Source organism: Eumetopias jubatus, unplaced genomic scaffold, assembly GCF_037043125.1.
Source record: "Eumetopias jubatus isolate StellerSeaLion01/CBP00866 unplaced genomic scaffold, mEumJub1_p1.0 scaffold_3, whole genome shotgun sequence".
Lineage (NCBI taxonomy): Eukaryota > Metazoa > Chordata > Mammalia > Carnivora > Otariidae > Eumetopias > Eumetopias jubatus.
The window spans coordinates 38,736,738-38,763,462 of NW_028274809.1; the positions used below are offsets into that span (position 1 = coordinate 38,736,738).

Sequence of the window (26,725 nt, forward strand, 5' to 3'; positions counted from 1 at the left end):
AGAAAGTTATAATGAACAGCACTGCTGGGACAAAGAAACCATGAGATCCAAGCATGAAAGTGAAAATGTGAGATATGTTTGGAAACAGTAAATAAGTAAATAGTAATTTTGAAAAGATGGCCACATGGGTAAGATGGTAGTGGAAGAAAAGTCTGGGAAAGTAGTTCATGGCCATACTCTAGAGGACCTCAGTTAGATTCAGGACTTCATAAAATTCAGGAGTTAGTAGGCAGCTGAAAGATTTTCACTGTTAGTAGAAATGGGATCAGAGCCATTTTGGAAGATGAATCTATTTATGGTGTGCATGGTTTAGAAACAGAGACGAGCTGCTGTATAATGGGTTATGAGGGCTTGAACTAGGGAAGTGGGGAGTAGAAATAAAAGGATGGTAATTTTTGAGAGAAGTTGGGGGAGGGGGAAGCAAGAAGACAGAAGTAAAAGACCCTCTACTTCCCATTCCACATTTCACCCAACAAGCTCATCCTTCAGTATCTATCTTAAGTGTTCCTATTTTACTTTTCATGACTCATCCAGGTAACTTCTTATTTCCATGACACTTTGTTTATAACTTCTTTGAGGAATTATGCTGAATTATAATTTATTTGTTTATCTATTATCATCACCATATTGTGAATTCTTTGGGAGTAAGACCAGATAGATTTTATTATACTTTGCATCCTCATCCTTTAGCAACTCACTACCATATAAGTGCTCAAAAAATAGTTCTTTAGTGAGAAAATTGTTGAGATTTGAGGCCAAAATCATTAGGAAAATTTTAAAGATAAAGGAAAGGGGGGATTTAGTTGGGAGTTAACTCAAAGACTGAGTCTCACAAGTACCTTATAATGAATTCATGTTTTGTTTTGCTTAGCACAAGTGAGAGGTAATTCAGCATCTTCAATTCTAAAAGCTCTCTTTAGGGGTTTTTCTGTCAGGTAAGTTGGCTTTGAATGAATTTAAACATCTTTCCCAAACTTGGAAAGGCCCTATCTGGTTATTCCAAGAAATTAATGAGCCTTTCACAAATAGCCAGCCTTAGCAACCTAATGAATATTTAATATGTCTTAATGCTCTTTGGAAAGTAACACTTGCTGACTCTACTGTTGCATACCCAGTCTCACAAGGATGTTAATTTAGGCCTTTTATAATTTCTGCGTATCTGTTATAAACCCATCATCAGGATACATATATTTAAATAGACAGCTTGAAAATTTTTTGCAGTCAACTGATAATAGAGTTTTCAAAATGCAAATATGGAATTACTTGCATTTTTTGATGACAGAAAACAAAATAATTCCTTAGAAAGAGACAGACCCTTGAATTCTTTTCTTGGGTGTGGGTTTATTCCATAAAGGGAAAGCAATAATAAAAATTTTTATTAAAAACATTAATAAAAATAAATTTTTATTATGATAGCAATAATAAAATTAAAGCAATAATAAAAATTGTATTATTTTAAATACCTGTACAAAGTGATTTAAAATTGATTCTCTGTCTCAGGCAATGTCTCACCCAAAAGTGCTTTGTAAATATATAATGAATAATCTTGTTCAGTAGATGATTGTTCTAACCTTGTAACAGCTGTTTTCTATTAGGAAAATGTCTGATGGAATTGTTGGCCTTATAAGTAAAGAAGGGGAAGAAAAGCAAAGCCCCTTAACAAGTTTTTCCTTTTATTCCTAATATGTATACTGTAGTCAGATAGCATTTTCCCACATCTATTTTTGACTTTCAGAAATAATAAAAAATCCACCCAAGAGACAAACAAAATAACCTTGCTTCAAGCACAATCCAAGATGTACTTACTGGAAAAGCCTAGGATAGACCTCACTGGCTTTCTGCTTCTTATAGACAGCAAACTACTTCCTAGCTACAATTAAGCATCAGATTAATTTGTTCTTCAGCTCCTATAAATCAAAGTAATTTGGTTTCCTTATGGAGATTATTTTAATGAAACCGTTCTTATTGCAGACAGTTTAGGACAAAGTTCCTTATGCCATTGTAGAAATGTTATTACATAAGAAATGTCATTACAAAATATTGTAATTATGCAGATGTCACATTTTAGTTTTACTTTTTTTGAGATAGCATTTCTTTTTCTTGCTTCATACATAGTAAACCTTTTTTTCCATTTTAATCACTGTTTAGCTTGAAATAATCTTATACAAATAACTTTAGCCATCTGTAGATGAATGGCAGTATGTCCATCTCCAAGTCTTTTGTAATTAGAGTGTTAGAGATACGTAATTAGAGTCTAATTAGAGTGTTAGAGATACGTAATTAATATGGGATTTTTAAAAAGTAAATGTAGCAAAATCATACTTCTTTTTGACTATGGAAGTATTGAGAGATTTTTATCTAAATCTCTGATTAATCTTGAGTTAACCTTGATTCTTAATGCTTTGATCCATCCTTTACGGTCCCTCTTCTATAAACACCTAAAGCTAACTGGAAGGAAACTGGATTATACATCAGCTGTTGTAAAAATGATCCTCCAATAATTTATTAAGTTAAGCTTGTTCATCAAATTTTCTTAGCTTAGCATCTCTCTTTGAGTAATTGTTGCCATCTAAGTATAGCCAGAGTGAGAATGTGATAGGTAATAACTTCTACAAAGCTGAAGTTTATTTATAGACTTCTATTTTCCACTTAAACATGAAGTGAAGATATTTTACTATAAATGTAATTGTTTTTTCCTAAATATCAATGTTTTATATTTTAGTTTGTTGTAGATTGTGAATTCTTTAAAAAAGAGACGAGATCTATTCAGCTTCCTGTAACTCATCTTTTTTCCTTTGGTAAGTACTTTGATTTTGGAAGTCTTAAGAATTCCTTTTTTTTTTTTTAAGTAGGCTCCATGCCCAGCATGGAGCCCAGAACAGGGCTTGAACTCAGGACCCTGAAATCAAGACCTGAGCTGAGATCAACAGCCATACGGTCAACCGACTGAGCCACCCACACATCCCAAGAATTGCTTTTATTTTTAACAGCGTGCTTATTTATTTTTGCCAGTTGGTTGCAATAATGGAGAGCCTGTAACATTAAATATTGTATCTCAAGTATAGTTCTTAGGATAACCATATAATGTGGTTCAGTGGTTTGATTGTTATACTAGGCCAGAGGTCATCTTCTGAGAAGTGAACTTTAACTTTCTCCCTGGTCATATACATTTGCAAGTAATTGTGTGTGTGTGTGTGTGTGTGTGTGTCTTCCATGAATTTATACTACATGTTGGCCCTTTTAATCAAATGTTTATTATAAGGTATAAATTGCTGTCTGCCCTGTGGAAGTTTCAAGATTTCTCTAAATATTTTTCCCATTTTTTTTATTGTGGTAAAATACATGTAACTAAATATGCCTTTAAATTTTATTTTGAAGTAATTTTGAGCACTCAGAACAGTTACAGAAAGAGCACAGGGTTCTATATCCTTCACTCACATTAACATAATGCAGTCGTCAAAACTAAGAAATTATTATTCGTATAACACTGTTAACTAAATTACAGGCTATATTTGGTTTTCATCAATTTTTCCATCAATGTTCTCCAGATTCCCACATTGCATTCAGTTGTCATGTCCTGTTCATCTCCTCTAATCGTTGATAGTTCCTCAGTTTTTTCTTGTCTTTCTTAACTTTGACATCTTTTGAAAAGTACTTTCAGTTATTTTGTAGAATATCAAATACTTGGATTTGTCTAATGCTTTCTTATGATTAGATTAAGGTTGTACATTTTTAGCAAGAATATCACTGGAGTTATGTGTGCTTCTCATTGTATCCTATGGTTGGACACGTGATATCACTGTCTAATTATTAGCAATGTTAACCTTGATTACTTGGTTAACATAGTTGTCTGCCAGGTTTCTCCACTGTAAATTTGTTTCCTTTTTGTATTTAATAAATGTCTTGGGGAAGCTACTTTGAGAAAGTTTAAGTACGCTTTTATCTTCAAAAGCCATCTGTAACCCACTAATTTTAGCATCCATTGGTTCCTCCACTTTGAGGCAGTTATTACTGGTATTCTATATTCTATATTTATTGGAATTCTTATGAAAAGAAAGTTGTCCCTTCTCCATTTATTTACTTACTCAATTTTTTAAAAATTTTTTATTGTTATGTTAATCACCATATATTACATCATTAGTTTTTGATGTAGTGTTCCATGATTCATTGTTTGTGCATAACACCCAGTGCTCCATGCAGAACGTGCCCCCTTGAATACCCATCACCAGGCTAACCCATCCCCCCACCCTCCTCCCCTCTAGAACCCTCAGTTTGTTTTTCAGAGTCCATCGTCTCTCATGGTTCGTCTACCCCTCTGACTTACTCCCCCTCATTCTTCCCCTCCTGCTATCTTCTTCTTTTTCTTTTTTCTTAACATATGTTGCATTATTTGTTGCAGAAGTACAGATCTGCGACTCAACAGTCTTGCACAATTCATTTACTTACTCAATTTTTATTTATATCAGTATGACTCATGGATATTTATTTTATTCATTGGATTATAATTTAATACTATCATTACTTTTTTTTTCTTAAGTTGTTCCAACTTTGGATATTGGGAGCTCATTTTGGATTGGCTCCTTGCCCTTTTGACATGGCCTATCCTTAAAATATATATTTTTAAATTCCATTTGTGAAAAGAATCTTATTACTTGAGAGCAGAAACCTTTAGATTTTTATCCCTCATCCACCTTTTTTGGCCAGGGGTAAGAAGGATACTCAGAGGGGCACCTGGGTAGCTCAGTTGGTAAAGTGACTGCCTTTGGCTCAGGTCATGATCCTGGAGTCCCTCGATCGAGTCCTGCATCGGGCTCCCTGCTCGGCGGGGAGTCTGCTTCTCCCTCTGACCCTCCCCCCCCTCATGTGCTCTCTCTCTCTCTCTCATTCTATCTCTCTCAATTAAATAAAATCTTAAAAAAAAAAGGATACTCAGAACAATACAGAAATGACAAGTCTGAATCACCCATCTGATTAAAGATAGCAGACTTATAAAATGAAAGATCTACCAAGAAAGCATACCTGTTTGAAATTGAAAATATGTACTTGACTTTTTAAAATACACGCATTATAAATATTGTCCGGAGTTTATTGAAAGAGGATAGGATTTTTAGGAGTTCACTCCTCCATACCAGAAATGAAAACCTATAAACTCTTTTTTAATATTAAAAATGTATTAGCGTTAGTTGAAGTTAAACAATCAGTACTTTTTTAAAAAACTGTTTAGTATTCTAAGTAATACAGTACTTTCAATTCAACAGGACTATCTTCAAGGAAAGTGATATTAAATACAAGTGGCCTGTTTTATAATATAGAACTTCTAAACTTTGGACAGGTAATTATCCTGATTATAGCAAGGATTTGATTTTACTTCACTGTTTAGTTAAGCAAACAAATAAACCTTTGGTGTTTTTTTTTGTTTTGTTTTGTTTTTTGGTGGTCAAACTCTTATTAGATATACCAGGCTTTTAAAATCAACGTAGTAAGCAAGTGCTCCGGAGTCAAAGGTAAGTGTATTTTCTGAGAAGAATAGTATTGTCATTTGAAGAATCAATAGCTCTTCACTTGAATTTTCTATAATACTTATTTATTTTATGTGAATTAAAATTAAATTATGATAGTAGAAAAGCTGTCTATATTTCCAAGAGTTTTAATATAGACCCTTTTTAACACTAAGTATCTTCAGCTGTATCAGTTTAAATAATCCACATTTAAAAAATACTATATATTTTTTTCTATCTCATTATAGTATAGTAATTCAGATTTAGCTGTTTTACCAGTTTCTTGTTATTTTTCATATGCTGTAATATCTTTTGTAAGTCTAATTAAACATTATTATTTAACAATTCTCTAATTTTTTATGGGATCTAAGTCTTACTGGTTATTTTTTATGAAATGGGTAACTGTGTAGTTAGGTATTATAGTAGCTTATGTAACACTTAAGGTTAAGGTTACATAAGGTTAATAACACATATTTCCTTTATGTTTCCACAGAAGAAATAACTAGTATTTATAAACTTCATATTCCTTGGTCTTACGAAGATTCCCTAACTATTGCACAGTAAGTATATGAAAGAATTTATCTTAAACTTTGGCCATTTTGAATAATACATATTCTACTTAGTTTATTTAAGTGAAATTTTAATGAAACTATTTAAGTGCCTCTTAAAATGTAACTATCCTTTGGGTAGCATTGTGCTCATAAGATAATATTATAAGATAATGTAGTATTCTTATCTAAATGATCTAGAATTTAAACTTTATTTGCTTGGACCATCAACCCCTTCCTAGACTGTCCTCCAACGCCTGTCCTACATGAAAGAGCATTCAAACAACTGTGATACAATTGGGAAAGTGTCCATCTATAATAACATCTCTGACATCTGTCTTCCTCTCCATTATTTCATTGTGTTGTGCGAGGATTGACTTAGAGTTGGTTATTTAACAGCAGTTTGTATTTGAGAATTAATATTTAAGTTATCTTTTCAGGGTACCATCTTCCACAGAAATTTCTCTGAAACTCCATATTGCTCAACCAGAAAATGACAGCCATGTAGCATTATTAAAAATGTATACATCTTCAGACTGTCAGTATGAAGTAAGTTGCATGTTTGCTTAACTTTTAAGATTTAGTTATAGAATACACAGGAAATGTATTTTTATATTAGCCTTAGATATATGGTAATGTGGAAGCCAATAAATATATGAAATAGACATTTGTGATGCTTTAAACATTCTCCATTTTGCCCGTTAGCACCACCTCAGTTATTTCCTCAGCTGGACCATTGAAAGTATATGTCTTAATAAGTAATAGAAAATAAAAATTGAGACTATAGATTAACTTTCTAAGTTTGGAAGCTCAAAGTCCAAAATTCTCTATAAATTGAAGAACATCATGAAATCAGCTGACATGGCTTTACTGCAATAATTAACATGATGTGTATTGGTTTCCAGCTCCACTGGATAAGTGTAAGAATCTTCTTTCCTTTTCACTAGCTTTTTAAATCTCTGTTAGTCATTAATATGTGCAGTGTAGTATGCCTGCTGTGTCTGTTTTACAATCACAGTACACCTCTGCTCCAAGAGAAGGCAAATAGACTTGAGGAACATTTACTCTTACGGATTCATGAACTACAAGTGTCCCTCTGTATCATTCCAGGTTCTAAGAATTCCAGATTTAAGGGATTATATATTTTAATGGCGATTTCTGGTTTATGTGAAATATCTTCTTTCTATTCAGTTCCTTTAAAACAACCTTAAATATTTGGATTCTTCATTAGAACTTTCTCGGGGTGGATTAGAATTGGTAGGTCAGACTGTTTGTTAGCAATAAGTTTCAGTTGGACCTAAATTATGAGTTATTTTTGATTTCATAGTATTTATTAATGCTTTGGTATCTTGCTTTCTGTTTCTAATACTGAAGGACTTTGTAGGGCTGTAATGGTTTTTAACATGTGTCTAATAGTGATAGCAAGAATTGCATTAATACTTTGGCTCCAAGTACTACACACACTCACAAATGTCCATGTTTTTATAAGTACTTTACATTTTTAATAAGTAAGTATTTTGAATAGTCATTTTATAATTTCCGTATGAAATACATATTTCCTTTTCCCAGACTTCCTAATATCAAAAGAGTGTATTTATAATAGAGATAATGATGAATTTCTTTTTAAAATACTGTTTTGGCTTAAATTTTACGAAATATGCTCTGTTCCTGGTCTTTTATTCTATGAAACTTGTTTTTATGAAATTTACTCAGAAGTGCCTTAGCTTAACTATACTTAGTGCTATACAGTTTTAGGTTTGAGATTTTAAAATACTGGTTATATACGTAGGTTAATTTGTGTTTAATTGTTCAGCAAACGGTTGTGTAGCTTCTGAATTCAGTCATTCAGTCAATTCCTTTAGCTTGCATGACCTGGTACTAAGATATTCTGGTTAATCAAATATTCTAGTTAGTAAAGGGTTATCACATGTACCATTCATCCAGTTGTCAAAGAATTAGAATCCAGAAAACTATGCTGAACAATAAAACTACACTTAATACAAATTAAAATTTGTGGTTCAGAAGATTCTTATAAGACCATAAATGTGTTTAGGTTGATCATTATTAAAATTAATGATTATGCTTAGAGATGTGCAGAAGTGCTCAGTTTAATAAAATGTGAACTAGAAGGCTTTAGGAAAAATAACCTTTTTTTAATGATTATTTTAAACTAGGTGACAGTTAAGACTTCCTTTTCACAAATACTTGGACAGGTAAGTGATTCCTGGTTGATTACTATAAGGCAAGTGTTGCAAACTTTTTTCTGGAAAGGGCCAGATAATAAAATATTTTAGCAAACCAAATGTGGTCTCTTGCTGCTACTACTGCTGCAGCTGCTTCTTTCTTTTTCTTCGTTCTCTTTTTCCTTCTTTTTCCCACTTTAATAAAATCCAAAAACCATTCTTAGCAGACAAATCATAGTTGGCCATGCCTGGCTTTAAGGTGATGCTTTCATTCCTGGAAATGAGAGCTGAGTCCTGATTCTCAAATTAGTGTTTTTGGCTACATGAATGTCATATTAAGATTTCATGTTTCTCATACTATACTATACTTCATAGTCCAGTAAAATTTGTAGGCTCTGTCTTATAAACGAAAATTTTCAAATAACTTTTTATGTTGTATGTGCTTAGCTTGTAAAAATAAAAAGTAAATTATATTAAAAATAAACATGTTGAAATACTTTAAATGCTTTTGGGGAGTATGTTTTTGTAGTTCATAAATAGTGTTAGAAAAATAATTTATCAAATAGTAGAACTACTAAAATATTACTCAACATCATTATAATTTGCAGAATTGTATAACCTGGGCATAAATAATAATATTGATTAGTCAGAAAAATTATATACCAGTTTTAAAATTCATTAAAGTTTTATTGTGCCTTCTATTTTTTTTTATTTTATTTTTTTGTCTGTTGTGGCATAGCATAGCAGAATTTTTAAAATTCAAGTCCTTTAATTCTATAATTATAAAACTTACAAATCAAAATTAAATCAGAAAATTTTTATATGCATTATCTCATTTGATTCTCACAACAACCTGGTGAGAACTAGATTGTGATTATTATTAAATTTGTGAACATTAGAAAATTCTAAGTTCATGTGTAAAATGTGCTACATTAGAAAGAGAAGATTAAATGGTGGTATAAATTGGAAAAGTAGCACCATGGATAGTCACAATCAATTCTCTAGCTTGTTAAGGGACTTTTTAAAAGAAAAATTGCAGGGGGTGGGTGGAAAAAAAAAAGAAAACTTACGTCTTGGAATACAGGGGAAGAATTAATGCTATTCTATTTTTAGTATGTCCAAAAGGCATGTTACTGTGCACAGTGGTATGGGCTGAAGATATAACATACTGTCTTATCTGTATCATCCCTGGGGCTCATAATTCAGATTAGTGACAAGAAAAGTCAAGTTCACCAAAGAAGGACATACTGATATTCTTGTTTAGGCATGGAAATTTATCTAAAAAACAAAGATATGTAGGTGTTACAGGATCAGAGGTGGGTACTTTCTTAAATGTCAAGGAATTTGTGGTAATTAAGTCCTTCCCAAATTACTGAAAAGATATGATGCTCTTCCTTCATATTTATTTGAAAATTTAGCTTGAGAATGGTAGAATGAATTGAAGTTGTATATATTATTCATCTTTTAAAAGTAATACATATTTTCACTGTTGCTGATTCAGCAAAGAAGACTGAGAATAGGAATAAAGAGAAACCACTTGGGAGAATCTTTAGCCTTTGGTTAGATAATTTTCCATCAAATTAGTTTTTCTTTTTTCTTTTTTTCTTTCAGAAAAAGGAAAAGAAAAAAATTTACATATTCTTTTTCTACTTTAATGAAATAGGGCAAAGAATAAACCAGAAGTTACTTTCTCAAGAGAATTATATAAACTAGTAAATCATTTCTATGTCAGAATGAAGTCTAATATTGCCAAATCTTTAGATTTTAAAAGAAACTGGAAATCTAGATTTTTAGGTAAAAATTTTTAAATTTTTTAATGTTGGCATCTAATTTGAAATGTAAAGAAATAGTGTGCCAAATACTAAGCCAAATCAAGCATGTCTACAATTTGAATATGTTCCATTGTGGCCAGTTTATGATTATTGATTTAGGCATATGTTATATGAGCTGTATCTGTAGCCCAGTAGAATAGTTAATACTCATAACAATGACAGTCATTACAAGGAACTGTCATATTCAGAATACCGTATAGGAACTCTTAGATTTCCAAAGACAGTGAAGAGCATTAAAGGTTAATAATAACAGCTAATATTTTCTGATTACCTGTCTGTGCCAGTTACTATTACAAATGCTTTATACAACTGAACACATTTAAGCCTCAAGCTCCCTGTGAGATAGGTGCTCTTTATCTCCATTTTATAGATAAAGGCACAGGGAGAATGAGGGGTAAAGTAACTTGTCCAAGGACACAGAGCTAGGGAGAGGCAGAGCTGTAGTCTAAATCCAGGAGTCTGACTCAGCCTGCTATGCTGCTTAACTTCTGTACTTGTTTCTTTTCGAAGATTTATTTGAGAGTGCGAGTACACGCACACACATGCATGGGAGAGAAACTCTAGCAGACTCCCCGCTGAGTACCATCCCCCCCATCCCCATGGGGGGCTCCACCTCGGGCTCAACCCCACGACCCATGAGATCATGACCTGAGCTGATCAGTCAGATGCTTAACCAACTGAGCCACCCAGGCACCCCTCTTTCTGTACTCTTGATAACTAAAGTACGCTATGTTTTCTGCCATGTCATTAGCAGGCATTGAGTATCGTTTAGTAATAGGTAGAAAAATGACCTTTTCCCTTTCACTCAACTCCTCTCCCTCCACTCAAAGCTATAATTATAAATCATGAGTATGGGTTATAAGTTTGAATCTTTCTAATCTGTTTTAACCTGGGAATATATGAAGGAGCTTCAGGGAGCCTTTGGACTTCTTGAAATTTTACACACCATTTTGTGTAAGTTAATATATTTCCATTGCTTTCATCAGATTGCCAGGAGAGTCTATACATTTTCTTATAAATTCCTTGGAATGTAGAACATGCTTTAAATTTCCTTTTAAAACTTTAACATTAAAAGTTGATTACAGGGGGGAGAAGCAAGATGGCGGAGGAGTAGGAGACCTAAATTTTGTCTGGTCCCAGGAATTCAGCTAGATAGGTATCAAACCATTCTGAACACCTACAAACTCAGTAGGAGATCGAAAAAAAGAATAGCAGCAACTCTCTGAACAGAAAAGCCACCACTTTCTGGAAGGTAGTGCGGAGACGTGAATCTGAGGCGATATTTGGGAAGATAGACCGTGGGGGGAGGGAGCCTCTGTCAGCCAGCTACTGGCAAGTGATAGAGCAGTGGAGCATAAAATCGGAACTTTTAGAAGTCTACTTTGCTGAGGGATGTCGCTCCAGTGGCTAAGCGGGGGTTGGAACCCTCACTGGGACAGTGTGGTCTCAGGATCCTCGGGGTCACAGAAGGACTGGGGGTGCCTGAGTGCAGCAGAGCTCCCAGGTATCGGAGCAGGGAAGCCGGATGCAGAGATGGAGCTGAGGAGTGGGCTCTCAAGCTTGGTGTTGCCATAAACTGTGATCCGTGGCACAGTCAGGCCACTGCTCTTCCAGCAGGGACCCAACAAGCGGCAGATCTGGGGAGACTCTCCATCCGCCCCGAGGAGGAGCAGTGTGGAAGTGCACCGCAGGAATCTGCTGGGTTTGGAGACTCCACACGGGGTCGTGTGCCAGAGATACAAACGCTCGGTGACAGGCCGGGTGAGCACGGAGTGTGGCCGGAGACCGGGGAGAGAGGAGTGATTGACTGTTTTTCTCTGGGGGCTCACTAAGGAGTGTGGTCCCGAGTTCTCAGCTCCACCGGGGCGGAGATTGGGAGCCCGCCATTTTCACTCTCATCCTCCAAAACTGTACGGAAAGCTTGTAGGAAACAAAAGCTCCCAAGAGCAAACTCCAGCAGATTACTTAGCCCGGCCCCTGGCAAGGGCAGGACAATTCTGCCTCAGGCAAAGACATTTGAGAATCACTGCAACAGGCCCTTCCCCCAGAAGATCAGCAAGAATGGTGAGCCAAGACCAAATTTACTGGATCAATGAGAACAGCAGAACTCCAGCCATAGAGGAATACAGCACATAGAATTCATGGCTTTTTTCCCCATGATTCTTTAGTCTTTCAAAGTTAATTTTTTTCTATTTTTTTAAAATTTTTCTTTTTCCCTTTTTTAACCAACATCAATCCCTTTTTAAAAAATCTTTTTTATTTTTCATTTTTAAAGTCATATTCTATCCCTTCATTATAGTTAACCTTATTTTTGGTATATATGTAAGTTGCTCTGTCTTGAAAATTTGGGGATACAGTTTCTTCCAACAGACCAAAATATACCCTAAATCCCTAGTGTATGGCTTTGTTCTAGTCTCCTGCCTGATCACATTCTCTCCTTTTTTCTTTTTTTTCAAATTTCTCTTCTTTCTTTTTTCAACCAACTTCTTATCAATTCCTTTTATAAAATCTTTTACAATTTTCATCTTTACATATTCCATCCCTCCATCGTATTACCCTTATTTTTGTACATATATGTTTTTCTTTCTTTAAAATTTTGGGAGGCAGTTTCTTTTAACAACCAAAATAAGCCCAAACTCTAGTGTGTGGCACTGATCTATTCACCAGCCTGATCATATTTGATCATATTCTTTTTTTTTCTTTTTTCTTTCTTTCCCTTTCTTTTTCCGCAGTTTCAGGTCTCTTTTGATTTGTTTAGTGTATATTTTTCTGGGGTGGTTGTTACCCTGTTAGCATTTGGTTCTTTCGTTCATCTATTCTCTTCTGCACAAATGACAAGATGGAAAAACTTACCTCAAAAAAAAGAACAAGAGGCAGTACCAACTGCCAGGGACCTAATCACTATGGACATTAGTAAGATGTCAGAACTAGAGTTCAGAATGATGATTATAAAGATACTAGCTGGGCTTGAAAAAAGCATGCAAGATACTAGAGAAACCCTTTCTGGAGAAATAAAAGAACTAAAATCTAACCAAGTTGAAATCAAAAAGGCTATTAATGAGGTGCAGTAAAAAATGGAGGCTGTAACTGCTAGGATAAATGAGGCAGAATAGAGAACTAGTGATACAGAAGACCAAATGAAGGAGAATAAAGTGAGAAAAAAAGAGATAAACAACTACTGGATCACGAGGGCAGAATTTGAGAGATAAGTGATACCATAAGATGAAAAAATATTAGAATAATTAAGATCCCAGAAGAAGAAGAGAGAGAGGGGCAGTAGGTATATTGGAGCAAGTTATAGCAGAGAACTTCCCTAATTTGGGGAAGGAAACAGGCATCAAAATCCAGGAGGCACAGAGAGCCCCCCCTCAAAATCAATGAAAATAGGTCAACACCCTGACATCTAATAGTAAAACTTACAAGTCTCAGAGACAGAGAAAATCCTGAAAGCAGTTTGGGACAAGAGGTCTGTAACCTACAATGGTAGAAACATTAGATTGGCAACAGACCTATCCAGAGACCCGGCAGGCCAGAAAGGACTGGCATGATATATTCAGAGCACTAAATGAGAAAAATACACAGCCAAGAATACTGTATCCAGCTAGGCTGTCACTGAAAATAGAAGGAGAGATAAAAAGCTTCCAGGACAAACAAAAATTAAAGAATTTGCAAACATGAAACCAGCCCTACAAGAAATATTGAAAGGGGTCCTCTAAGCAAAGAGAGAGCCTAAAAGTAACATGGACCAGAAAGGAACAGAGACAATATACAGTAACAGTCACCTTACAGGCAATACAATGGCACTAAATTCATATCTTTCAGTAGTTACCCTGAATGTAAATGGGCTAAATGCCCCAATCAAAAGACAGAGGGTATCAGATTGGATAAAAAAAAGCCCATTGATATGCTGTCTGCAAGAACTCATTTTAGACTCAAAGACACCTCCAGATTTAAAGTGAGGGGGTGGGAAACCATTTACCATGTTAATGGACACCAAAAGAAAGCTGGGGTGGCAATCCTTATATCAGACAAATTAGATTTTTAAACCAAAGACTGTAATAGATGAGGAAGAGTACTATATCATACTTAAAGGGTCTATCCAACAAGAAGATCTAACAATTATAAATATCTATGCTCCTAACATGTGAGCAGCCAATTATATAAGCCAATTAATAACAAAATTAAAGAAACACATCGACAACAATACAATAATAGTAGGGGACTTTAACACCCCCCTCACTAAAATGGACAGATCATCTAAGCAAAAGATCAACAAGGAAATAAAGACTTTAAGTGACGCACTGGACCAAATGGACTTCACAGATATATTCAGTACATTCCATCCCAAAGCAACAGAATACACATTTTTCTCTAGTGCCCATGGAACATTCTCCAGAAGAGATCACATCCTTGGTCACAAATCAGCTCTCAACTGGTACCAAAAGACTCGGATCATTCCCTGCATATTTTTGGGCCACAGTGCTTTGAAACTAGAACTCAATCAGAAGAGGAAAGTTGGAAAGAACTCAAATACATGGTGGCTAAAGAGCATCCTACTAAAGAATGAAAGGGTCAACCAGGAAATTAAAGAAGAATTAAAAAAATTTATGGAAATCAATGAAAATGAAAACACAACCGTTCAAAATCTTTGGGATGCAACAGAGGTGGTCGTAAGAGGAAAGTATATAGCAATACAAGCCTTTTTCAAGAAACAAGAAAGGTCTCAAATACACAACCTAACCCTACACCTAAAGGAGCTAGAGAACAGCAAACAAAGCCTAAACCCAACAGGAGAAGAGATATAATAAAGATCAGAGCAGAAATCAATGAAATAGAAACCAAAAGAACAGTAGAACAGATCAACAAAACTAGGAGCTGGTTCTTTGAAAGAATTAATAAGATTGATAAACCCCTGGCCAGACTTATCAAAAAGAAAAGAGAAAGGACCCAAATAAAATCATGAATGAAAGAGGAGAGATCACAACCAACACCAAAGAAATAGAAACAATTATAAGAACATATTATGAGCAACTCTATGCCAGCAAATTAGATAATCTGGAAGAAGTGGATGCATTCCTGAAGATGTATTAACTACCAAAACTGAACCAGGAAGAAATAGAAAACCTGAACAGGCCCATAACCATTAAGGAAATTGAAGCAGTCATCAAAAATCTCCCAACAAACAAGAGCCCAGGGCCAGATGGCTTCCCAGGGGAATTCCACCAAACATTTAAGGAAGAATTAATACCTATTCTTCTGAAACTGTTCCAAAAAATAGAAATGGAAGGAAAACTTCCAAACTCATTTTATGAGGCCACCATTACCTTGATCCCAAAACCAGACAAAGACCTCATCAAAAAGGAGAATTACAGACCAATATCCCTGATGAACATGGATGCTAAAATTCTCACCAAAATACTAGCCAGTAGGATCCAATAGTACATTAAAAGGATTATTTACCACAACCAAGTGGGATTTATTCTTGGGCTGCAAGGTTGGTTCAACATCCGCAAATCAATCAATGTGATACAATACATTAATAAAAGAAAGAACAAGAACCATCTGATCCTCTCAATAGGTGCAGAAAAAGCATTTGACAAAGTACAACATCCTTTCTTTATTAAAACTCTTCAGAGTGTGGGGAATAGACGGTACATAGCTCAATATCATGAAAGCCATCTGTGAAAAACCCACAGCGAATATCATTCTCAATGGGGAAAAACTGAGAGCTTTCCTCTAAGGTCAGGAACATGGCAGGGCTGTCCATTATCACCACTGCTATTCAACATAGTATTAGAAGTCCTAGCCACAGCAATCAGACAACAAAAAGAAAGAAAAGGCATCTGAATTGGTAAAGAAGTCAAACTCTCACTCTTTGCAGATGATATGATACTTTGTGTGGAAAACCCAAAAGACTCCACCCCAAAACTGCTAGAACTCATACAGGAATTCAGTAAAGTGGCAGGATATAAAATCAATGCACAGAACTCATTTGCATTTATATACACCCAACAAGACAGAAGAAAAAAAAATTAAGGAGTTGATCCCATTTACAGTTGCACCCAAAACCATAAGATACCTAGGAATAAATCTAACCCAAAAGCCAAAGAATCTGTACTCAGAAAACTATAAAATACTCATGAAAGAAATTGAAGTCACAAAGAAATGGAAAAACGTCCATGCTCATGGATTGGAAGAACAAATATTGTGAAGATGTCAATGCTACCTAGAGCAATCTACACATTTAGTGCAATCCCTATCAAAATACCATCCCCTTTTTTCGAAGAAATGGAACAAATCCTAAAATTTGTATGAAACCAGAAAAGACCCCGAATAGCCAGAGGAATGTTGAAAAAGAAAAGCAAAGCTGGTGGCATCACAATTCCGGACTTCAAGCTCTATTACAAAGCTGTCATCATCAAGACAGTATGGTACTGGCACAAAAACAGACACATAGTTCAATGGAACAGCATAGAGAGCCCAGAAATGGACCCACAACTCTATGGTCAACTCATCTTCGACAAAGCAGGAAAGAATGTCCAATGGAAAAAAGACAGTCTTTTCAACAAATGGTGTTGGGAAAATTGGACAGCCACATGCAGAAGAATGAAACTGGACCACTTCCTTACACCACATACAAAAATAGACTCAAAATGAATGAAAGACTTAAATGTGAGACAGGAGTCCATCAAAATCCTTGAGGAGAACCAGGCAGCAACCTCTTTGACCTCAGCCGCAGCAACTTCTTCCTAGAAATATCACCAAAGGCAAGGGAAGCAAGGGCAAAAAATGAACTATTGGGCCTTCATCAAGGTAAAAAGCTTTTGCACAGCAAAAGAAACAGTCAACTAAACCAAAAGACAACCGACAAGTGGGAGAAGCTATTTGCAAATGACATATCAGATAAAGAGCTAGTATCCAAAATCTATAAAGAACTTATCAAACTCAACACCCAAAGAACAAATAATCCAATCAAGAAATGGGCAGAAGACATGAACAGACATTTCTGCAAAGAAGACATCCAAATGGCCAACAGACACATGAAAAAGTGCTCAACATCTCTCGGCATCAGGGAAATACAAACCAAAACCACAATGAGATTCCACCTCCCACCAGTCAGAATGGCTAAAATTAACAAGTCAGGAAACGACAAATGTTGGTGAGGATACGGAGAAAGGGGAACCCTCCTACACTGCTGGTGGGAATGCAAGCTGGTGCAGCCACTCTGGAAAACAGTATAGCTGTTCCTCAAAAAGCTGAAAATAGAACTACTGTATGGCCCAGCAATGGCACTACTGGGTATTTACCCCAAAGATAACAAATGAAGTGATCCGAAGGGGTTGTGTACCCCAATGTTTATAGCAGCAGTATCCACAATAGCCAAACTATGGAAAGAGCCAAGATGTTCACCAACAGATGAATGGATAAAAAGATGTGGTGTGTGTATGTATACACACACACACACACACACACACAATGGAATATTATGCAGCCATCAAAAAAGCCCAAAATGTCACCATTTGCAACAATGTGGATGTAACTAGAGGGTATTCTGCTAAGCCAAATAAGTCAATCAGAGGAAGACACGTATCATATGATCTCACTGATATGAGGAATTCTTAATCTCAGGAAACAAACTGAGGATTGCTGAAGTGGTAGGGGGGTGGGAGGGATGGGGTGGATGGGTGATGGACATCGGGGAGGGTATGTGCTATGGTGAGTGCTGTGAATTGTGTAAGACTGATGAATCACAGACCTGTACCTCTGAAACAAATAATATATGTTAAAAAAAAATGGTAGGAAGGGAAAAATGAAGGGGGGGAATCAGAGGGGGAGATGAACCATGAGAGACTATGGACTCTGAGAAACAAACTGAGGGTTCTAGAGGGGAGGGGGGTGGGGGAATGGGTTAGCCTGGTGATGGGTATTAAAGAGGGCACGTATTGAATGGAGCACTGGGTGTTATATGCAAACAATGAATCATGGAACACTACATCAAAAACTAATGATGTAATGTATGGTGATTAACATAAAAGAAAAATTTTTTAAAAAGTTGATTACAGAGGAGAATAAATCTTTGTTAAAGTTTTAACATTAAAAGAAGAATTTAACACCATCTTTTTATATATTTTTATACAAGTTGGATCAGCTGAGGAGGCCTGGGTGGCACAGTCAGTTGACCATCTGACTCTTCGTTTTGGTTCAGGTCGTGATCCCAGGGTCCTGGGACCAAACCCTGCTGGGGACTCCGCTCCCTCCTCCTCCTCCTCCCCTCCCCCCTCAAATAAATAAATTAGTTAAAAAAAAAATTGGATCAGCTGACAGAATGACTTGAGGAACTGTAACATAAAGGTTATGAATATAGGCTCTGGGTTAAATCCCGTTCCACACTATTCCAAAGACAGTGAAGGACCTAACAGCTTAATACAGGGATACCTTGGGAAAAGGGTCCATAGAGCATTGGTGCTATTTTGGTAGATGCAAGTGAAAGATTAGAAGTGAGTAGAAGAGGAGAAATAGTACATCAAGCTCTTGAGAAGTTTAGTTGTGATGGGGCACCTGGGTGGCTCAGTTGTTAGGCGTCTGCCTTCAGCTCAGGTCGTGGTTCCAGGTCCTGGGATCGAGCCCCGCATCGGGCTCCCTGCTCGGCGGGAAGCCTGCTTCTCCCTCTCCCCCTCCCCGTGCTTATGTTCCCGCTCTCGCTGTGTCTCTCTGTCAAATAAAAAAAAAAAAAAAAAAAGTTTAGCTGTGAGAGGGGAAAAAAGTGGTAACTGGAGAGGGAATTGGAGGAAAGGGAAGGTGTTGTCATTGTTTTCAGGATGAGAGACTTGAATTTGTTTAAATGTCAGTGGCTAGGTGAGTAAATGAATACCCTGGAATTTCATGTTATCTCTCCGTAAAACTCCTGGAAAAGAAAAAAAACTCGAGTTTTAAGTTAAAGCAAGTAATGATACCGAAGTATGAAATTGTTAATGAGATTAGAGCAGTCACTACATTATAAACTCCTTAGACAGTGCTCACCCTTATATTCCCTGTGCCGAGCACATTGAACCCAATACATAGATGATACACTTTCTAAATTGGGAAAGATGGAATAAATTATATTTTCATAGTCATCTATGAATAATTTTTAACTTTAGTTCCATTTACATAAAAATACAGCTCATCCCTGTTTAAGAAATATTGACACAGTTATACCTTGGAGTTGTGAGTTCAGTTCCAGACCACCACAATAAAGCAAATATTGTAATAAAGCAAGTCAAATGATATAAAAGTACATATAAAAGTTATGTTTATACTGTAGTCTGTTAAGTGTGCAATGGTATGTCTAAAAAAATGCATACCTTAATTTTAAAACTTCATAGCTAAAAAATGCTAACCATTATTTGAGCTTTTCATGAGTCATAATCAGTCATCGTAGATCATCATAACAAATACAATTCATGGAAATGTTTGAAATATTGTGAGAATTCTCAAAATATGACACAAAGTGAGCAAATGCTGTTGGGAAAATGGCATCAATAGACTTGCTTAATGCCAGTTGCCACAAACCTTCAATTTGTAGAAAAATTCAATTATCTGCAAAGTGCAATGAAGCAAATCAGTAAAATGAGGCATGCCTATAATAGCAGCCAGTATTTTTTGATAGCTTATCATGTTTGAGTTAATATTCTAAATGCTTTACACTGGGGCGCCTGGGTGGCTCAGTTGTTAAGCGGCTGCATTCAGCTCAGGTCCTGATCCCAGAGTCCTGGGATCAAGCCCCACGTTGGGCTCCCTGCTCAGTGCGGAGCCTGCTTCTCCCTATCCCTCTGCCTGCCGCTCTGCCTACTTGTGCTCTCTATCTCTTTGTCAAATAAATAAAAAAATCTTAAAAAAATATAAATGCTTTACATAAGTGAACATCCTTAAACTTTAAAACCATCTATAAGGTAAGTATTGTTATTGCCCCCATTTTACTGATGAGGACAATAAGAGTTAACAAGTAACTTGCTTGTCTATTAACTTTTTTTAAGATTTTATTTATTTTAGAGAGAGTGTGCACATGTGCAAGGGGCAGAGGGAAAGGGAAAGAGGATCTCAAGCAGACTCTGTGCCAAGAGCAGAGCCTGACACAGAAATTATTTGCACCACCCTGAAATTATGACCTGAGCCAAAATCAAGAGTCAGATGCTTAACCAACTGAGCCACTCAGGCTCCCCTACTTGTCTATTAGGTTTTTAATTGTGCAAGTTACTTGGGCTCCCTGTGCCTGAATTTCTTCATCTGTAAAATAGGGATAAGAATTACCTCAAAGGATTTTTGGGAGAAGAGCATGAGATAATGCATATGAAGTGTTTAGTATCATGCCTGGACCATATTAAATGCTCAATAAATGTACCTTGTAAAAAAAAGTTTGTAGTATATGCTACTCAATTGTATAGTTTTTTGTTGTGCCTTATGAAAAATTCCGATAACGTTTCTGACGTACTGTATATTCTTAATATTTATTTTACTTAGAGTTTTGATACCCATTACTGGAAATACCTCTGTGGCCATGTCAGGAAAGATATAAAGTGAAGAAAGACATTTTTATTTCATGTGAAAGTACATTTTATTTCATTAACATGAATATTCAGAAGTTGCCCTTTGATTTGCCTGTTTTCTAGGTAGTTAGATTTCATGGTGGAGCTCTTCCTGCTTATGTTACATCTAGTATCCTTCTTGCTTATGGAGGACAGTTGTACTCTCTTTTCTCAACAGGTAAGAATGTTTCTATTCCTCCTCTCTTCTTCATCCCTTTCCTCCTCAGTGCTCCATTACTACTTATTTATCCCTCGTGTGGCTAAATTCATGACCCATCTCAAGTTTACAGGCATTTCAGATCCTCTGGTTTTAGGAGATCCCCAAGAAGATTCCTTACTTGGCTTTTCCATTTTACACTTTCATGCCGAAAGTTTTTCCCTCTATTCTGAGGATATCCTAAGAGGTAGAGTCTCGCTGATGGGGATCTTGTTCCCCATTCCATTCCTGGTACCTAACATAGTGTCAAGCACATAGTAGGCATTCAGTGTAATGTTTGGGCTGTATTCACTGTATCAGTTAGGTCCTGGCACACTGAATGGAATAATTGAGAATTTATTTTAATGAAGGGACTATTTCAAAGGTATGGGTAGGGTTGAGGAAAACCAGCAAGAAATGATTAAGTGCCAGATTAGCAGTAGAGCCATCTGATACTCCTTGGTGCCAGGGCAAGGGAGTGAGCAAGCCTTAGAGAGCTATAGTAGAGGGCAGCATCACTACAGCTGCAGCCACTGTCAGCCTGTGGCTCAGCAGGGGGGAAAGGCAGGGAAATACATACACTAACCTTATTTCCTCTTTTTTTTTTTTTTAAGATTTTGTTTATTTATTTGAGAGAGAGAGACTGAGAGATAGCACGAGAGGGGGGAGGGTCAGAGGGAGAAGCAGACTCCCTGCTGAGCAGGGAGCCCGATGTGGGACTCGATCCCAGGACTCCAAGATCATGACCTGAGCCGAAGGCAGTTGCTTAACCAACTGAACCACCCAGGCGCCCACCTTATTTCCTCTTATCAGTGCCTATCATTCATTGCACCTAAGTCAGCCTCCCAGAGTTCAGAACAAAGTAAGGGGAGAATGGGTCTGGAGAGGCAAATATAGAATATATACTGCACTGGACAAAACCTTCCTTTGAGTATAGCATTGAAAATAGTTTCCCGGGAGCCTACTTTATAAAGCCCTCACACACTTGTTAAGCTTGGATTGTAATCAAGGGAGATAAGAGATAGGAAAAGACAGTGGATCAAAATATATAAAAGTAGTCTGAAAATATCCTCTACCATTTCCATCTTGCCAAATCCTTCTGCAGCTACTTATTTCCTTTCAATGACTTACAATTTCAAGTCTGCCATTAGTATTCATTTTAATCTTCATATATTGCTGTTGGGAATGTAAATGGTATAGATGCTTTGGAAAGTAGTCTGGCAGTTACTCTATGACTCAGGATTTATACTCCTAGGTATATAACCAAGAAAAATGTAAACATACACCCACACTAAACTTGTGCATACCTGTTCACACAAGCACTATTTGTAATATCCAAAAACACAGAAACAACCCAAATATCCATCAGCTGATAAATGGATAAATAAAATGTGCTGACACATCCTACAACATGAATGAATCTTGGAAACATGCCAAATGAAAGGAGCCAGTCACAAAGGACCGTATATTATGTGATTTCTATATTATGTGATTTCGTTTATAGAAAATGTTCAGAATAGGCCAGTCTATAGACACAAAGTAGATTAATTGTTGCCTGGGAATAGGGAAACATTGCAAGTGACAGTTAAGGGGAACAAAGTTTGGGAGTAATGAAAATGTTCTGAGACTGATTGTGGTGATAAAACCACTAAATTGTGTATACTTTGAATGAATGGTGTGGTATGAGAATTATATCTCAGTAAAATTGTTTTTTAAAAAAAAAATCACCTTTGGAGCTTTGTGAAAATACAAATGGTGAAACCCCAGCTTTGGCTTCCTGAAGTTGTTTCAGAAGGGATTGTGTACTCTTATATTAAAAGACCTATTGAATTACAGTAATTTTTAATCTGTGAAGAGAGTCTTTATGATAATAATGACCCTTGTTTTCTCTGACATGAAATATGATGCTCTTACAATGCAGTCAGTGTATGATTACTCATAGTTACTATGAATTCTTTACTACACATAGGTGTTTTTTTTTTTAATCACCAGGTCATTGCTTAGAATATGCTACTATGTTGGATAAAGAAGCCAAGCCATACAAAGTTGATCCTTTTGTAATTATGATTAAGTTTCTGCTGGGGTAAGTTTTATTATCTGTGATAATGATTTTAATTATTTTATATATATGAAACATGTTTAGCCCCATAATGAAATACAAATATTCATACAAATATGGCAATTGTCTTGTTTTATTAAATGGGACTTTTCTCTTAGGCAGAGGCCTAATAGGTATATCAACATTTACTTTAATACTATAACCATTTCAAAAGTAATTATAGAAGTTAGATGTATCAATTATAGAAATTTAGTCTGTAAATATACCAAACTTCTAACATTTGCAAAGGGATGCATATGGTCCATAATCTTTGAGTATCCCAAATTCATGAGCACAAACCATTATAGGATACTTGTGAAACAGCACCTCAGATCACTTTTTCTTCCCATACAAAGTGTATTTTGGATCTCTACCACACTTAACATTCCATTTTTAATTTATTCTAATTTTGTGTTTTTTGCTTAGAACCAATATACTTAGATCTCTTTTCGTTAGCCATTACAACTACCTGTTAGTTTTCTAACTTAAAAAAAAAGACCACTTATTTATTACAAGAATCAATAGAGAGCAGTGGAACTGCATTCAGACTCAAGACTCGGATCCTTGAAGATCAGTAGACTCACTTGGAAAATAAATGACTTGTTCTCTACAAGGAATTGAAAATTGTTTTTCAGTATAATTACGAATTGAGTATCATGGAACTTTGGGACTCTAGTGAATGGTCAGACACCTCAGATATTAAATACTTGAATATCAGTTGTTGATTTTTTTCTTTTATTGTATGTTTTCTTTTATCCACAGATATAAATGGTTTAAGGAATTATGGGATGTGTTAATGTTACCAGAATTAGATGCCATCGTTTTAACTAGTCAGAGTATGTGTTTCCCCCTTGTATCCTTGATTCTCTTTCTGTTTGGAACATGTACTGCCTACTGGGGTGGCCTACTTTCTTCTACATCTGTGAGACTCCTTTCTTCATTGTGGCTAGCTTTGAAAAGGTAAAAAATGAAAGCTTTCTAATTCCTCTTAAGGAAAAAACTATATTTTGATAGGGAACCTCACAATTAATTGGCTTTCACTAAACTCTGATTTTTTTTTAAAGATTTTATTTATTTATTTCACAGAGAGAGAGAGAGAGTACAAGCAGGGGGAGGAGCAAGAAGAGGGAGAAGCAGGCTCCCGATGAGCAGAGAGCCTGACATGGGGCTCGATCCCAGGACCCTGGGATCATGACCTGAGCCGAAGGCAGACGCTTAACCAACTGAGCCACCCAGACACCCCTATCTAATTTCTAAGGAAAGATGTATCACTAGAAAAACGTGTTAGTGTTCAAAGTTATGTCTTTGTTAAAGATAATCATTTAGGGACACCTGGCTGGCTCAGTCAGAGGAGCATGCAACTCTTGATCATAAGTTTGAGCCCCACGTTGGTATAGAGATTACTGAATTAAATAAAAACTTTTATTTAAAAAAAGATAATCATTTATTGCAAGCTAAATGCACATTTGTGTTAATGCCAAGAGTTAATCAAAAAAGTTTGACAGAGGGGTGCCTTACTGGCTCAGTCGGTAGAGCATGCGACTTTTGAACTCAGGGTCATGAATTCAAGCCCAGCATTGGGAGTAGACATTACATTAAAAAGTGACAGATTACTGAAGTATTTTTAATTTTTATGATTGTAAATCTTTCAAAGGAAGAAGCGTTTTTCTGGCAATGCTTTTATATGTTGACTTTCAGTCAAACCTGAGAGCAAGATAATTCTAGTCAAGATACTTAAGATCAGATTAGATGAAATGCATAAAAATTCCAAAAACATTGCCTCGAGTTTTATTTTGGACCCAAAGATAAAGTTTGAAGTTACTAGTAGGTTCTTCGGGTAAACCACTGACCTCGTTTCTATTGCCTTTGCTCCTCACCAGACATGTTATGTGATATACTGTCACAGAGGGTTTTATGGTGTGATGCTTCTTCCTTCACCCTTCTGAGGTGCTTCTGACACTAATAACATCTTAAGTCTGAGTGATCTCGAGACTTTAAGAAATAGAAAGATTGGAAATACATGGCACAGGGCCTATAATTAATTATTTTTAGCAGCATTTTTTCTGAGTACAAATATCAGCCATAGTGTATCTAAATGGAACAGGAGCTGTCACAGTGTATTACAGAATATACAAATGTATGTCATTCCTTGCCTTTATGAAAAAATATTTTACTGCTTACCTTATGGTACTTGCATATTAATAAGCAGGAGAGCTTGGCAGAGTATTGTTTTCAAATGTGACTGTATAAATAATTGTTAATATACTTTTAAAAGCTTTATTCTTGTTTTTTCCAGGCCCTCTGAACTTCCTAAAGATATCAAAATGATATCAGCAGATTTGCCCTTTTTGACAATTGTTTTGATCATAGTTAGTTGGACAACTTGTGGAGCATTTGCCATACTGCTTACTTATCTTTATTATGTGTTTAAGGTATGTCACATCACTGAAGTCAGAATGGCTGGGCTTTGTGTCAGGCAGAATTTCCTGTAGGTGTTGTTAACAAAAATTTTAATTACAGTTGCAGTAACCTGTTATTTAAGGTTTAAGTGTAGGTTTTTTCTTAACATCTTAGTTATTTAAAATATATGGTTAACTATAGAGCTGAAATTATTGATCTGAGTTTAAAATAAACTGAGTTTACTAAAAAAGAAGGGGAAAATATATAATCTGTTTTGCATTGCTTCTTGCTCTTGCAAGTAATGTTAACTTTTTAAAAAACATTTTACTACAGCAGTTTTCATTCATACCTCCCTTTGAACATGGGTAATAGACAAAAAGTTATGTCATTGGGATCGATCTATCAATTGTGCTGACATAATGTAGAATGTTATAGATGTTGCTAGAGAATCAGAAGACAAAAATAATGAGGCTGATAATTTTACTGAGGAAGTAAAAAACACTTCCAAGAAGTCTGATAGCTTTGCAGGAAAATCTAGGTTATACAACTGTATACTCTCCTCATTAAACTTAGGTAGAGACAGTTGATACCAGAATGGATAATCATTGTTTTCTTTTTTAAACAAAGGTTTATTTACATCTGCTTCAAACACTAATACACGCACATTATAGATTATTTTCAATTTTCCAAAGGAAATTTATGTCCATCAGAAAAATCTATTTACTACTTTGATTTATAAATATATTTTTAGCTTTTTAAATTGGATATTTCAAATAATTGACACAATGAGCAAAACTTTCTCAAATACTTGGCTTAAGCAAACCTAACAAATTAAACCTAAAGATTTTCTGAGATTCTTATAAACATTTCACCATATATAATTGAGTTCAAATTTTCAAAAATTGAGAATAGATAAGACATATTAAAATCTTTATACTATACTGAAGATAATCAGATATTTTACTCACAGGACACTAAGTTGCTAGAGCAAAGCATTATTCAAACATAGGTTCTCAGAATAGCAATATATCCTGGACCCATCATGCTCTGGAAGTTTGTTTTATTTTGTTTCTTTTTTTTAATCCATAATAGCAAGCTTGTATAGTTATTATTTACCTTTTCTGAAAGAATATTTGTAAATGTTTAAATGTATTTTTAGTTATTCAGATTTCTTTAAATTTCAGATTACAGTGTTTCTCAGTTGTAATAAAAATGGTTGTTTTTTTTGTTTCAAAATAAAAGTGAAATTAAAGTTTTTTCTTTTTTCCTAGATTGTTCATCTGCAAGCCAGCCTAACAACTTACAAAAATAGCCAGACTGTGGTAAGTTTTATTTTCAAAACTCTACATCACTTAATATAAAAGAACATGGGGAAATAAAAAAGTTTGTGTTTTTTTAAGTTAGG

The 26,725-nt window shown here is 35.5% G+C and overlaps 1 protein-coding gene across 1 annotated transcript in view; it reads left to right on the forward strand.

The window, feature by feature from the left end:
• Positions 1-26,725, forward strand: part of PGAP1 (post-GPI attachment to proteins inositol deacylase 1) — a 69,650-nt gene that overhangs the window by 39,060 nt on the left and 3,865 nt on the right. The window contains exons 14-24 of the mRNA XM_028123457.2: positions 2,723-2,798; positions 5,259-5,332; positions 5,453-5,504; positions 5,992-6,058; positions 6,487-6,595; positions 8,221-8,259; positions 20,711-20,804; positions 22,815-22,905; positions 23,683-23,880; positions 25,217-25,352; positions 26,592-26,642. Coding sequence (XP_027979258.1) covers positions 2,723-2,798; positions 5,259-5,332; positions 5,453-5,504; positions 5,992-6,058; positions 6,487-6,595; positions 8,221-8,259; positions 20,711-20,804; positions 22,815-22,905; positions 23,683-23,880; positions 25,217-25,352; positions 26,592-26,642 — 987 coding nt within the window. The remainder of the gene's footprint in view (positions 1-2,722; positions 2,799-5,258; positions 5,333-5,452; positions 5,505-5,991; positions 6,059-6,486; positions 6,596-8,220; positions 8,260-20,710; positions 20,805-22,814; positions 22,906-23,682; positions 23,881-25,216; positions 25,353-26,591; positions 26,643-26,725) is intronic.